At 40.7% G+C, this 16,433-nt stretch overlaps 1 protein-coding gene across 2 annotated transcripts in view; it reads left to right on the top strand.

Moving 5' to 3' along the window:
• Positions 1 to 13,825, top strand: part of LOC124413355 (RNA-binding protein MEX3B) — a 41,018-nt gene extending 27,193 nt beyond the window's left edge. For both annotated transcript variants that reach the window (XM_046893881.1, XM_046893882.1), the window contains exon 3: positions 11,880 to 13,825. In XM_046893881.1, coding sequence (XP_046749837.1) covers positions 11,880 to 12,859 — 980 coding nt within the window. In that variant the 3' untranslated portion in view covers positions 12,860 to 13,825. The remainder of the gene's footprint in view (positions 1 to 11,879) is intronic.
• Positions 13,826 to 16,433: the final 2,608 nt, after the last annotated feature.

Consider the following 16,433-nt stretch of genomic DNA (forward strand, 5'->3'; position numbering starts at 1 on the left):
GGAACAAAGACGAAAAAAAGAGGAAGAGAGACACGTTAGAGTGTCATGTGGTTCTTTGTTGCTACCAAACGATCTGTTGAGACTCAAATTTCTCTCCCCTTCTCAGCCTTTGCTTGAAGAACTCTGTAGAACTACGAGCGACATGCGGGTCCGCACTCTTCGCGAGAGAAAATGAGGTTAAGTGGATATTTACTGACGTTTTTTGTATCAAGTTCCTAAAGAAAAAAATCAGAAACATGACGGTAGCTTTGTTTCAGGGATCGCACTCGAACAATTCAAGTTAGATCCTGGCAGGGAAGTTCGATCAGGGTCTAGTCGTAAAGCCCTACAAAACCCTGGAAATATATGCGACGATAGAAGAAATTCGATTGCCCTATAAGGCGAGAAATTGCGTGAGACCGACGAGAAATTTTCGTGCAATGCAAGCTCTACCGCCATCGTATTACTAATTTTTAATATTGTTTGCTTTGAATGTGAATAGAACCCACAGTTTCAATTTCTCTATTTAGGAAAAATCGGTATCGTCCAGCTTTACGATTATCTGTGGGATTCAGTACGCTGTAGTAAATTGGAACATGATGATATTCATGAAACTGAACTCCTGCGAAGTTACTTCGGACTAATCGCACAACGTTAAGATTTTTTTCCCGAATGTATAGTTATGTTAAACTTCAACTCGTCACGCGACAATGCGTCGCGTCTCGCCAGTCTCATGGGGCTTACGGGGTGGCTAGAGGGATGGAGGTGGTTGTCTGGTATTACACACCCTACCGATATGTATGTATACATCCAATGCTGTTTTATTTACATTATATGCGACGAGCGTCGCCCTCTGCGGGGTTCGGAATCGATACAATCTCGCCAAAGTATTCTCAGGCTCTGGTCATATTTCTCTCCCTTTCTCGATCAGCATTTCTCTCTCACTTTTCTCCTCTCACGACAGCTGTAGCTAGGGCCATGTCATAGTTGATACCCCTGTCGTTGAGTCATTCGCATGGAGCCGGTGTTTGTCTGCCGCCCCTTCGGTAATCACCCCTTGGAAATATAATAGAACGCCATAGAGGGGTTGCAAAAGGTACAGAGTTTTCGATCGGTAAGGGGAGAATCATCCAGACGTCGTGAAACGAACGCTTCGCCTTTTCGTTATTTTTCTACACGTAACGATGGTAACCTGAATTCGTTATAAGATTCAATTAAAACTTTGGGTTTGTTGAAAACCTTCGTTGAAATACCAGTTCAAAGACACAATTGTGGTTTTAAACGATTCTTACGAATCCATCTCTTACCTTATTCCGCACAACTCTCCTGTAGACTTCTGGGGACATGCGCTACCCGGTATGGCGGGAAGTAGCAGTGATTATTATCATTATTATACTATTATTTATATCCAATTTGCATCAAATAATATCTTTGTTATAGCAATAAAAAATATTTGCCTATAATTGACATATTAACGTGCTTATGGCATCGTTGAAAAGAGAATTGACACCGTCGGTTCATTTATTATTAACCAATCAACGTTTGTTGTATATGCACTTTTATTTTGTGGGAACAGCGCACAAAGAATATACAAATATATGTTTCTTTTGCCTGAGAAAAGACGCCTATTGATAGGCAACCGAACATTCCTCTACAAGGCAAGTAAGGGAATCGGGTTGCCTCTTCGTAGGCGATGTTTTTTCTCGATGTAACTTGCAAGCACGTGTTGGTCTACCTACGGGTCCCTCGAAACCCAACTTTGTGGATTAATTAACCCAAGTATTTACATTTTTTCGGATCTTGCTCTTTTAGAGAATTTGGAAGTTTTTACAACTTTTTTACCGTCGACAATTTCCACCACTTAACCCAGCGTATATCAAGTATGGATGGTTATCAATACGTGATCTAAATATGATGTTTTTTTCTGTTATATACAATAAGTTTTTCACATTGGAACGAAAATAAAAGTATCATGAAGTTCGGATCGATAAAGTTTGACCGAAAATTGAAATTTAGTTAGGTATATATATGAAAAAAAAAAAGTTCTGTTGTTTTAACCCGTTCGGTCATACATTTATCGACTCAATATTTTGCCCTGAAGTTTTTTACTCAGGGGTTTTCAGGGTTATACGAAGTACCAAAGATCATTTGAAGTTGTTAATAAACCGTGTTAAGGCTAGGACATGTAAATTTTTTAGATACGACGTTGATCGTCCCAATGCGACTGAAAGGGTTAAAACGAACTACTTTGTAATATATTTATGGCGTGTATAAAACTATGACGATTGTTATTTTGCAAGAGTCTTCTGCACTTTGGCAGCCATCGGCATCGTCGCCGACGCCTGTCACGATAACTAATGAAGGAAGGAAAGACCGGACATGCGGATGTAACGACTGCACCTACGACTCGACGGATAGATAGATATCCGCTAGTTTCTCGAGGAGGCGGCTACGCCGGGCGACGGTGTCAGTGGAGTTCAATCTTAATATAGTGTCGACCCCCACCGACGTGCGTCCGCGTCGCGTCGCGTCGTGTCGTGTCTCTTGTCGTGTCGTTCTTAACTCTCGCACGCACACAAGACGAGGATATCGCGTGGCGGCCGAGCCGATTGCTGCCGGTACGTTCTTGCGTCCGATGCACTTCGGCCGCGTGTGTTCTTCCGTCGTCTGCTGCAGACTCGCGGTTATTTCAGAGGCGTCCGTTCTTCTGCTTCTGGGCCGGCTGCATCCGCGAGAAACGCGCGACAACCGGACGCTGCAGCCAGAGTCTGCGACCACCGCCGCGACGCCGAGAAGAGAGCGAAGCGAGCGCAGCGGGAGCGTCGGATGGTTCCTGCGGGTGTCATCGATCTATTTGGAGAACAAGAATCTCTGGCCTCTGCGTCGACGAGTATAAGGAACTCTCGCGTGTGCTCGCCAACGAACTCAAGACCGTGCTGATTCGTTCGAAAATCGAAACTGCAGCTTAATTAGACTCTTTCGAATCAGGGCGATGAAGTTTTTTTTTCTTTCTTTTACTTTAAACGAACAAGGTTCAAATTTTTTGGTTTTACCATACGAAAAATCATCTCGAAGAGATTTTTTTGCATTTTAATTCAATATGGTAAAAAACACCTCGACCCAGTTTCTTAAGGAATTTTAAAAAATTTCGGCTATTGTATTATACGCGAACATAATTTTCCAGATTATCAAATTATCTTCAAATTTCTGTCCACCTATTTTTCTTACGTCAGGGTAACCTGAAGCTGAATTTTAACAAAATCAGGCCTTTCTGCGCCTTTTGTTCTAACTGGCTTACCAAAGCCGATCTTTTAAGATCTACAAAAACAAATATGTTATTATTTATATTGAAATAAATCCGATCCAACTGTGAAATCGTATCACATTCTTATTCTGGAAAACTGTATGGGGCATCTCTTATATTCGAGCTAAGAATCGTACTCTTCGTGAGGATTTTTGGTCCGGTAAGAACAGATAAAGTTCAGAGCTTGTTCCAGAAGGAAAATAACGCTGCTATAATCTGTGACAGTCTAATGTATATCACATCTCACGTTTTTCTTTTCTTCCCTTTTTTGTTTATCATTTTGCGTTTCTACAGATTCTGTATTCATTGTGCTACTGCGAGCAGAATAATTTTCAGGAAAAGTTGAAAGAAATAAAACAATGTTCACTCGAAAAGCAATCGTTATAAAATATTAATAATTCAGTTTTTCCGTATTCTCGAGTTTTTGTGGAGTTTCAATGCCAGTCGCTTGGAGTCAAAACCGAGCCACTCCAACAGGGATGAAATTTTATCCAAGAAAATTTGGTGAGCACTCTACAATTCTCTAAAACTTTGGTTTGTCTACATTTTCTGAAATTCTGTTTGAAGTGGCTTGGTTTTATCCTACACAAAACTTGTAAAGTAAAGTAGTTGTTTTTCACAACTTTTGCGGAATCCGTAATTCAATTCGCGCATTTATCAAAGTCCATTTCACACAATGATCCGCTTTATTCCGACCCCAACGAACCGACGTACACTGCGTATCGCGTATAATCTATGCATATTTCGTCACACACATTTAAATGTACAACCTGAATACAAACTCGGGGAAAAAAGAAGGAAAGAACGGAAAAACACTGCAATCTTGCCCCGCGACATGCAGCGTATTTGCCGAAAGGCAGCAGCAGGAGGCCGGAGACGGCGAAGGGCGAAGAGGAGGGCGGGGATGAATAGATGGACGAACGCACCGCGGCTGGGGTCCATAATGGCGGACCTCGCCGCGGATGCTACCACCTATGCCTATACGGAGTCTTGTTTGTGGAACATTTGCGAAGCGGCGTTGTGGCACTATGCCATTAGCGATGATACCAGCGTCGTCTTCGAGTTGTTCAAATTGCTCGGAGGTGACCTGCGGTCAATGACAGGCTGCTGGTCAGTCAACCGCTGCGCTCCCCTACAGCCCTGTCAAATGTCACAATATCCGTTGGCATCGCGCATAATTCGCTTCGTCCGAATGTTATGATGTACCTACGAGTAGATGCTGTAATTTATTGTCCCCGCTTGGCCACTCACTCTGTGCGACTTTAAGCGTAAGGTTACAAGCAAATTTTGCTGATTGAATCCTAAGCAAATTTGTTTTGATTTTGTCGATAAGCGCATATTATCGTTCTGTGACGGGTATAGTATAGTGCATTAAAGAGAAAAGAAAAAAAGAATTGTTTGTTGAATTTAAACCACCTACGACGTTGCAAAGATTTTTTGCATTGTTTACATGAATTCCGTGATGCGTGTGGAATGTGGTTGGAGTTCGTGATGTAAAAGTGATCGATTTTGGAATCGTATGAATTTCAGTTAACCGTAATAAAATATATCGTCCAACTACTTCAAGGTCATTTGACATTTGCAGAACAGTACCTAAGATTTTTTAATCAAATGTTACATTGCGTCAATGTTATTTATCGCATGCAAACATTGCAAACGAATTATTAGTTGTTGTGTTTATTTACTGCCTTAGCTGTTTATTCCTCTGATAATCTGATATTGAGAGAATCTTACGTAAAGTTATCAATTCGTCACTGTTCACCAATTTCCGTGCTATTGAATCTACACCTACCGTCACGCGGGGACCAGTCAACACTGTCGAAAAGATAATCGATGACGAGTGTTCCCGGTTCAACAAATGGAGTTGAGTTAGCCGATTTATTCTTTCTTTCCGATCTATTCTCTTTGCTTTCGAATCGAATACGAGTACATACTCATATTACTCGTATACACATAATTATAGTCGAAGACAAAATACGTATCGTCCAATGAGAATACCCGTCGATTGTCACGTGGTATTATTATCTCGTGATTTAACGGAATGATCGGGGCGAGTATGAGGTATCGAGCATCGGTTGTATTTATAATAAACCTATAGGATCGCAGGCTCGGCGTCGTCGAAAGCCGGAGCAACGCGTTGTGGGGGTGTTGGCCTTCAACTTGACGCAGTAGTATCACTGACCTGCCTGAGAACGGGCGAAGCGCGGCGGCTGCTGTTGCTGTTGCTGTTGCTGTTGCTGTTGCTGTTGCCGCTGCCGCTGTTGCCTGCATGCCTCGCGCGGTCCACTGGACGACGGACAGCCGAGTCGCCGCGACGCTCTCTCGGATGCGAGAGAGACAGAGAGATAGAGAAAGAAATATAGTCAAGTGCGAGAGGCAGGCGTCTATCGCGCGGCACTGTTTCAACTCCCTGCAGTACCGTCCTAAACAAATTTCCTCGACTATTCGGCTTTCCGGGTGAAAACGAGGCACCGTGCACTTCTCTTGTCTTTTCTCTGTCTCTCTCTTTCTTTCTCTTTCTTTCCTTCTCTCTCTGGCCTTCGTAGACCACTACAGCAGCCGAGAATCTCTTGCGGTTTCAGGTCAGAATTGGAGAAGGCCGTTGAGGAATTCGATGGGCGTTCTCCCGATCCCGAGAAGCATAATTGCTCGGTTCTCTATGCTGTTTCGACCCAGGAGATCCGCGTCGTCGGGCTTTTTCTTCGATTTTTCTTCTTTGTTCAGCTTTAGCTTTGGCCCGTGTCTCTCTAGACCTTCCGCCCACGTCGTTCCTGCTTTTCCACGCTTAATTGGTCTATTTCCTTTTCGTATTCTCTTTCGCCGCTCGTATCTCTGACTACCGGCAGTTCTTACAATTTTAAGAATCGCTCAAATTTCAGTCTCATATTGCGTCACGGTGGAACTGAAGCTGCTTCATTCATCATACAAACAACGTGCAGCTTCTCGTTACATCGAATATACGCGCAGTTATCAAGCTTTATCGGACAACGTGCAGACAAGACTGACGGAGATAAGAAAACTCTTTGATAATGACAATGAGTGCAACCTTGCGTTGAATACTGATGCGATTTAGTCGTTTAAACCGATGACGCGGAGGTATGGCGATGGTAGTTCAAAATCACATTTTTCACTTTCTACACACACACACACACACGCACACACATGTCTGTTAATTCGTTTACTATACCGCCAGGAAATAGTGAAGTTTGACAGATTAAACATTCAACTGCGATGCTGCTGGTGTGCGAGAATAGGATGCATTGTCACATAATTCGTGTAGAATCAAAGTGGCATTTTGCTTCGTACCGAAAACAAGTTTGCTCAAAGAGTGAGACGTTAATGAATAATACTGTACATCTCTCCGACCAATAGAGTTCAATTATTTTTTCATACTCTCTGCCGGGTATTTGGTCTGATGAGTTTCACCGTTTCTTTTCGGTAACTCCCCTGATTTTGCAGAAATTGCAGCGAACGACAAGATTTTCATAAGTTGTGGAACATCGCGTTTCTGTTGTATGTCAGCTATTACCTGAAAAATACAAAATATGGGTCAGGTACTTCTAGTACAGAGGGTGATCACTAGATGTCGACTGTACTATCGGATTCCCAAAACACTAAACAACCTTGAAAAAAGCAAGCGAAATGATGGAACAGGCTTATTGTTAACTGAAGGGCACACGTCCATGAGTGGTGGCTGCATGTTACACACGTGGAGAGTTGGCGTCCAAACTTAATAGGCTGGGATCATCGCGTGCTCCCCATCGTCGAGCCTCTGTTTCTCTCTGTCGCTCTTCCTGCAAGCAGAGCAACCACTTTTCGAGAAGCCAAGCTTAGGCATTCGGTGCAGTGTACAGTATGCAGTATTCAAGACCAGAACCGCAGGAGAGTTTACCAACCAGCCTTTCTTCCTCCCCGGGTTCTCCCGTCCGACTCTTTCCCTCTCATTCTTCCTTGTCTCTCTCGTCCCGTCCTGCACACGAGAAGGAAGAGAGAGAGAGAGAGGAAGAGAGAGGCACGCCGTGGGTAACGCAGGGATCGTGGGCAGGTGAACGTGCAGCAAGGATGGTGCATCGAAGAGTAGTGCAGCGGACTGCGTGGCAAGGCTAAGAGGAGGAGGAGGAAGAGGAGAAGGGGGTGGTGGAGGATGGGGGGGAGGCGTGGGTCGTAGACAGTTGAAGGGCCGCAGCCAAGGTGAGGTGCGACCGAACCGAGAATCGGGACCTGCAGACGGAGGAGAAGTCCGACGACCAACTACGTGAAGCCCGGGGCTCTCCGCATGGCCATTGTCCGCGAGACTCTTGGCTCTGCATGTATAGTTTTTCATTACTTTTGTTGTACGTATACCTGGTCGGTGCTCGTCTTATATATATGTATATATATATATATCGTATTATATGCACGTGAATTACTTCGGCGGTCCGTTCTTTTAGCTCTTGGTATACATCTGTATGTTTTTTTTTTGTTTGTTTGTTTTTTTTTTTGCTTTCTCTACGTTCTTTCGGACGAGGGAAGGTGTAAACAAAAAAATTCACGCAGTGTTACGAGGATATTGTTTTTTTTTTATTTTCGTTATTTTTTGAGTTTTGATTTTTTCTTTTTTTCACTTTTCAAACGGATTTTGAAGATTAAAGAACAAGAAACTTTTTATAGTTTGAATATTATTATAACTTATAACGCATCATCGAAATATATGTATGTTATTTCTATATGCGTCACGTTGCCTCCACGGTGCGTGTTTCGGAAATTCTTCTTCTACATGTCCGTTTTCACTCCCAACAATTGAAATTTTTGTAAATTTCGTCATCTTCTATATTTCTCTTCTCTAATAATTAAAATCACTCAGGTGGTACAGTATCGTATTATTTTCTTTTTATAATTAGAATTATTAGTAGGAAAGAACATAAAATCATACAGTGATGTGTATACATATATATATATATATGTATATTGCATCATTAAACCAAAATTGAAGAAATTATTAATATGCCCCCCCACCCCACCCCAAAAAGTTGATGAATACACCATAGGTCGAAACCCACTCGTACAAAAGTTTGTATGACTCTAACTTTGAACAATACTACGCGGAGCCACCTCCAGAAAATCATTAAAAGCAATGTATACATGTACCATGTAATTATTATACAAATCATAGTTGGCAATGCCAGCGCCTTTAACACCTACCTAATCGTTGCAAAGAGATCAGAATAAAATTGGAGTCAAATTGAACCGCTCATGCAATCACATCGATGGTATAAAACATCCCGTACATTTGTGTGCACCTGATCACAAATACACCTGTAAGCATGCACGATGTACCTTCAATCCGTGGAGTTATAAGGTACAGTACGACCGCACCAAAATATCAGAGCATGGCTTTTCTCGCTCTTTTTCTCTTCACTCCACTCCACTCCACTCCTTTGCATGTATAGTATACTGTATATGTATAATATAACATGAAATCTATAGTCTGTGGCACTGCGGTACGTCATACGAATGTTATGAATGAATGGGGACAACGGGAGTGGCGTTATACCATACTCATGCGCTTTGGGATATACAGGAGGCCGTACAACACCGTGAATACGGCAACCAACTCACAGATATAACAAGTCTGATATCTCGAATCGCTTGAGAAATGTATGATAGGTACATACAACAGACAAATTGGGGAAATCAATAAAACTGTAGAAGATGGAGTAAAAATAAACAAATGAATAGGAGGAAATAATGTAGTTTGTTAAAGAGACACAAATTTAATTTCGAAATTTTCTTTGTTCAATTGTGGTAGTAATGGACGTTTCGTGAAATCTGTTCACCATTCATTGCATCCGTAATATCGTTTCTACTGTCTTGTTTCAAACGACTATTAGCAGAAAGTCACGTTTTTGTGACTTGAAAAGACTTGTTCGGCGCTTCGATACCAAACCACCCTTTAATTTCCTTGAAGTATGCAAATTTCTGGCTAATTGAATCACACTTATATGACAAAGATAACCAACATAAAACTAATTATAATTAAAATTAAAAAAAGAGAAAGAGAGAGTGAGCGAGTCGTTGGTTCAGTGGCAGAAGGGCGGGGGAGGCGAAAAGAGAGAAAATTATGGTCGAGAGAGAGAGAGAGAGAGAGAGGGGGAGCAAGAAAGACGGGGAGCGAGTGGTTCACCTGTATTGCCCGTTCAAGGCCAGGTAGTCTGCGAGCCATAGACCGGGTCGAGACCTCCTTACTTATACTCGGCTCTCTTTATAACACCATATAAACTGCATCCTGCGAGGGTCAGGATCTTCTTCAAGGGAAAGACGGACCGACCATGGCGTCGGACCCCAGAAATCAGGCGATTGTACTTAGAAAATTTTTGAGAAAAATGTCCGTTCCCAATCGAGAAATATTGTATTTGTTATAGTTGCTACAAGATTGTAGTAAAATGCGTAACGTTAACGGTAACGGTTTGAATAATCGAGAAGAATATCGAGCTAGAAATCTCATTTTTATTTTGTAATTTAAAATTGCGCTAAAATTGCAAGAAGTGCAGACACTCAGCCAGCTGGACCATGATCGTGTCAATTTTGAATTCATTTTTTAATTATTGACCTCGGCATGTTTTTTGCGCGACCGCGTTTGGATACTGGTCAAGTACTTCTGCAGTAAATAAATCAAAAAGTTGTTCATCTTGCGTGCAGAAATTATCTCCGTATATAGTGGAATGTCCTCATTTTGGGACAAAGACGAGTGCAGCCGTGATCCCGATATTCTCAACATTTCGCAACGTCGATTGATTCCGAGCAACGTGAATATGAAAATGGGTATGTCTTTGCATGAGTAGAAATTTAGATGAAACATCACGTGACTACTTCACCGTAATCTGGATAAATATACTTGCGGCTAAATTTCAACACATCGGAAAACTATTCTCGGGACAAATTTTTGCTTTTCTCCGAATCAGTGCGAAGGAGAAGAGTGGAATAATAAATAAACAAAAATCTTTCAAATATGATGTCACTCGCTGATTGGACGATCGTACGATATGTCTTTGGAAACCTTGAACACGCACGTGTAAATGGACAGATGGATAATTTTATGACATATGCGGATAGATAGGTGGATTCATTTACTTGAGACTAACGTCTTTTGTTTCTATTATTCTTCCGTGATATAGCGGGTATTGTGGTATATCAACGGTTCTTAACCATATTTTTAGGCTTCACTCCCCAGCTTCTAGGCACTTCTACGTCTATCTGCACTTGTGTATAAACCATATCTGATAGATTGCCTTTTACCTAATTTACTGTAAGGTTGAGCAGGAATGAAAAACATACCTGATGTGTAGCAGGAATGAATCTGAGCAAGTGCGAATAATATCTTACAAATTTGAAAAAAAATTTCATCATCAGAATGGTCATAGTGGGTGAGCTCTATAGTGTTTTGATCCGATCAAATGTTTTTAAGCTTATTTCGCTCGATCAACGAATCCTCACAAAATGTCTGAGAACAATCAAAAAATCTGCTCTTGTTTCAGTATAGTTACAATACGCAAATGTAATTGTTGCGTACATCTGTTGTCTCGGCGTTACAAAAATCTGTTTTGGAATAACTATTTGCAACATTTGGCAGGTGATCTCTGGTGATCCTTATGGAGAACCAAATTATCCCAATAACATCTGAATGGGATTGAAATCGCCAGATTTCGATCATTTTGAACGTTACAATCATATACGGAAAAACTTTTCTCAGATTGTTGACATATCTTAAGATTAGTTCTTGATGGAATTCGTGTTAATATTGTACCATTCGTGTTCAATATACATAAATGGGGTTGATACCATTTTTGAAAATATTTCAAACAACATTACCTCATTCAACATAGTTTTTGCTGATTGAGACAATGGGGCTTGTTCATCTTCGATGTATCGAGAGGAAATGATGAAAATTCACGTTTCCATTGTTACATGATTTTCAGTATACATTGGTTGTCACGTTGGGTCTTTCGCGTCTGACCCTTATTTTAGATATTTTAAGTAGTCCAAAGACTCTGAAAAAATTGATGCACATTCTCAGAGGGTCTAGTTAAAGATGCAATAGTTAGTTTACTCAATGATTCGATTTGAAAAAAATTTCAACAACAAACAGTCCAAGGAAAATGGAATTTTTTGCTTTTCTACAAAAAATTTCCGCTTCTGAAGACAATTAATAAAATTGAACAAGGTCAACGGCAAAGTGAAGTTAAATAATCATGTTTTCCAAAAAAAATTAAATACTTAATTTTTCATCCTCAAAACGGGCTATTTAACGATGTGGAAAATATGGGTATTTTGTTATAGAAATTATTAATTATTAATTTCTTTGTAGGAAATCATAGAAAATTACTAATTCATCATTTTTCATCGATTGTACAAGAATGAAACAAAATAATCAATAAATTAACTTGCCCAAAGTTTTTTTTTCGTAATTTTTACGAAATCTGCCCCCCCCCCCCCCCCCCCCGTTCTGCAGCGAACATGACAGGAAACAGTTGTTTGTTTGTGAAATTTGCGTACATTCGACGAGAAGCACGAATACGACGAGAGATTAATGTTTCGCAACCCCTTTGTCCTGTTCCAGGCTGCAAGATCAAGGCGCTCCGCGCGAAGACGAACACGTACATAAAGACACCGGTTCGGGGAGAGGAGCCCGTGTTCGTGGTGACGGGCCGTAAGGAGGACGTGGCGAGGGCGAAGCGGGAGATCCTCTCGGCGGCGGAGCACTTCTCTCAGATACGCGCGTCGCGGAAGAGTTCGCTTGGAGCTCTGCTCGGGGCCCCACCAGGACCGCCAGCCTCAGTCCCGGGGCACGTGACAATCCAGGTTCGAGTACCTTACAGGGTCGTGGGTCTAGTAGTCGGGCCGAAGGGAGCGACGATCAAGAGGATCCAGCACCAGACGCACACCTACATCGTCACGCCAAGCCGAGACAAGGAGCCGGTATTCGAGGTGACGGGACTCCCGGAAAGCGTCGAGGCCGCGAGGCGCGAGATCGAGGCCCACATCGCACTGCGGACCGGATCGGGCCCCGGACTCGAGGAGGCGGACCTCCTCGGCGCCCTCTGCCTCGGCGGGCTCGGCTCGATCCTCGGCTGCCTCGACCCGCCCGGTTCAAACGGTTCGAACGGTTCGAGCGGCGCCTTCTCGAGCAGCGGAAGCTGCAGCAGTTCTTCGAGCAGCTCCGGGGCCCCAGGGCTTAACGACCTCGTAGCGATTTGGGGCGCGGGCCTAGAGCGGGACGAGGGCCTCGGCGAGTCCCCGTCGTTCGAGTCCCAGGCCGCCGCCTCTTCGATCTGGTCCTTCCCCGGGGTCGCCCTGCCTTCGAGACCCTCGCCGCCGGCCTCGGCGAGCCCGGCCTCGCCGACGGACTCCCTCCTCGGCGGGGGCATCGGCAGACGCGAGTGCGTCGTCTGCGGCGACAAGGAGGTCACCGCGGCCCTCGTTCCCTGCGGCCACAATCTCTTCTGTCTTGACTGCGGCAACCGCGTTTGCGAGAGCTCCGATCCGAGCTGCCCCGTCTGCTCACGGCCGGTGCTTCAGGCTCTACGCATACTCTCATAAATAACGCAAAGACACCCTTCCTCCTACGCGCCCCATGTATGTATTGCTTCGGCTTTGACAACCTCCATCGAGCGATTTTCATCCACGATCGTTTCTTTGTTTTCCTTTTTCTTTTTGTCCATCCACGTGAAAATGATAATTCTATTTTTATTTCTTTATTATTACTATTATTATTATTATTATTATTATTATTGTTAATCTTGTTGCGCCGCGCTACGTCGCGTCTCGTTTCGGTTTTGATTAGGCGTTGTTTATTTTCTTCTTATTAGTTTTGATTATAATTAAATTTTGTACGTTTATTATCGATAATACCACAAACATCGCCGAGACGAGTACCTATATAACTGAGATATATTAATAGTATTATGAGATTCTCATGACGCTGTTTGTGTGATTATATTCATATTTATAATGTAGGGTACATTATATACATTTATTCACATATATAGCATCAATCATCATATATGCGATATTGTTGTCGGGTGATATTGAAAACATTGACCAAGGCAACAATTATTATAATATACATACGCTGTAAAATTCGTTTTGACGAAACGGAGGGAAAAAAAAAAACACAAACAAACGAACAAGAAGAACAACAACAACAATAACAGTAAATAATAAGCAAAGGATAAAAACACATACGCATACATATATATACATGCATACGTATATATGTATATGTATATGTATATATATATTTATACACATACACACAGACACCATACACGGCATATAACTCGCCCCCCATCGCCAGCATCACGAAACAACCCCCCCTGCCCCCACTGCCCCTCTCTGGACAGAGGAAAAAAGTAACAATAATATTAATGAATACGGCAAAGTGAAAAAAATCAATCAATAAAAAATAAACAATAATAATAATGCTGCCTCCAAGCGATGGAAACTCGCGCACAATGTAAAATATTCGTTTTTTTAGATCCGACGAACAAAAAAAAATTATAACAATTCAAATATATACACACACACACACACATATATATATATATATATATATATATATATATATATATATATATATATATATATATATATACATATATATGTATATCGCGTAGCCTTCGCAACGCTGCTGCCAATAATAATTACTATATATACTATTGATAATTATTATGTATGGATATGCGTGTAATTATACCACATATATACATATATGTATGTACATAGACACATAGCTACACACACGGAAACGTACACACTCTATATGCATATATGTGTATATGTAGAATACCACCGATTGCAGGAGGACTTTATGAACCGTCGCTGCAAATTCCCGCCACAACCTGATACAACGAAATATATAATTAAATATATGATGTAATATTACGATAGGTATGATAAATAAGGTGGTTTTTAAAAAGACGACGACAACGACGACGACGACGACCACGACGACGACACGTTGACATATTAGATTGCCGTGGATAGTGGGTTTACGACAACTCTTTGTTGTTGTTGTTATTATTATTATTATTATTATTATTATTATTATTATTACTATACTTTCATTATTTCAGTGATACGTCCACGACGATGACTTTTCTGATTTTATTCTCACGGATATTTCCTCTTTCGGAATGCTTCGTTGAAGCGTAAAACAAGTATAGTATTAGTAGAAGTAGTAGTAGTGGTAGTAGGAATAACAGCAATAATAATCGCTCCAGTAACGGTAATTTTTAATAACGAACATTATCTATATTTGCCCTTGTTCTTTTTATTAGTTGTTATTCTGACTTGAATCGGATTTTAATTATTTTTTTTTTCCTTTCACAATAAGATATTCAATCCGGAGATGTAAGAAACGCGCAGATACGTACCCGGTGAAGTGAGAAAAGATATATAATATATATGTTTAGAGAAAAAGAAACACAAAAAACCAAAAAAAAACAAAAAAAAAAAACAAATCAATCCGGGATATTAATTTTTCTTCACACTGTATACATAGTATATTCCGATTCTAATATTATACCATACATGCATGGAGTTGCACTGCCGCTGTTACTTCTTAATGTTGTACATTATTTCTTCGTCCGTTACACTACTTATCATATCGAAAAAGTAACGGTGATGTTGTAACCTTAATAAATGTCGATTTTTTTTTCTCATTCCATTTAAAATCTATTTTTTATATTAATCATTATTTCTTTACATACAATCGTTTATACGCATGATACAGTTTGCTTCTTATTCCAATTGATTTCCACCTCATCTCGAATAGATAATTCCTAATGACGGTGAAATACGCCGCAGCGTGCAGTGCGGCTCGTCTGCTACACGTTCGCTGTATTCTAACCCTCTCGCTTCTTTACCGATCGAGTCTCAACCTACCCGCCTACTATGTCTATGCGACGCCCGTTATACGTATCCCCCCTCCGCACTTAGAGTATAAAACATTGAATATCCGATTGTTACGATAATCTATACATGGTTCAACAATTACGAGTAGTGTGACACACCCACACATATTATACGCGTTAGATATTAAATTGTCTGTGTGAATATTTACCTGAAATATGAACAATATTTCGTCTGATGAGTCTTAGATTTTTTATTCTTGCGCGTTATATGCCGATGGTGGGAGGGATGTGAATGAGATGACTCTTGCCAGAGGGCTAGAGGAAAGAAAACGATGACTGCAAATTATTGTTGATAAAAGCGGGAGTAAAATGAAAAAAAAATTAGTAAAATGGCGACGGATGACGAGTGGACGGATTTAAGGCTGCGAAACGGGCTTATCTCACTCCTTAACCCGTGAGTGTATTCTTGACTAGAGTAATAATCAAGTAATAATTAATGATAATTAATTAATATTTTAGAATTTTACTGCATGTAGAAAGAGCTTTCGTTTTCAACACAGACGTATTATATATGTATATAAAACTTTGCTAGCCGCCCTCCTCCACCCCGTTATGACACTCGCACTCAAACACACACAGACACAACACAACACAACACTCATTTGCATATGCATATGTTTATATAAATGCATATTATATATACTTGTCAGACTGTCATATATATATATATATATATACACATGACATGTAGCTTACGTGTAGGTATATAAACGTGGCAAAAAGTAAGTGAAGAGATGAAATCCAATGTTGAAAAGATAACGTGACGAAGAGTTTTTGTTGCTAAAATACGCCTATTTTATTGACGGGATGACATATATACATTCTATAGTAACATTTGAGATTAAGAGAAAGAACTAAGAAAAGATGAATCAAATGAATTGACGAAAGCTTAACTAACAAATCATTCGACGGAAAATGACGGGAGGAGAACAAAAATTGAATAAAAATAATGGTAATCATTCGATAATAACAACAACAACAACAACAACAATAATAATAATAATAATAATAATAATAATAATTTAATTTAATTTAATTTAATTTAAAAAAGAAAATGAAAATATTTGAATAAAAAAAAGATAGTAATCATTAGGATATCTTTGACTTGTTGCTACTGATGGAAACTTATATAAAAATGCTCAATTTGCAGCTCCGACGAGACTACTTAACATTATTCAAATATAATCCAATCGGTGAAA

The sequence above is a fragment of the Diprion similis genome, chromosome 12 (genome assembly GCF_021155765.1).
Source record: "Diprion similis isolate iyDipSimi1 chromosome 12, iyDipSimi1.1, whole genome shotgun sequence".
Lineage (NCBI taxonomy): Eukaryota > Metazoa > Arthropoda > Insecta > Hymenoptera > Diprionidae > Diprion > Diprion similis.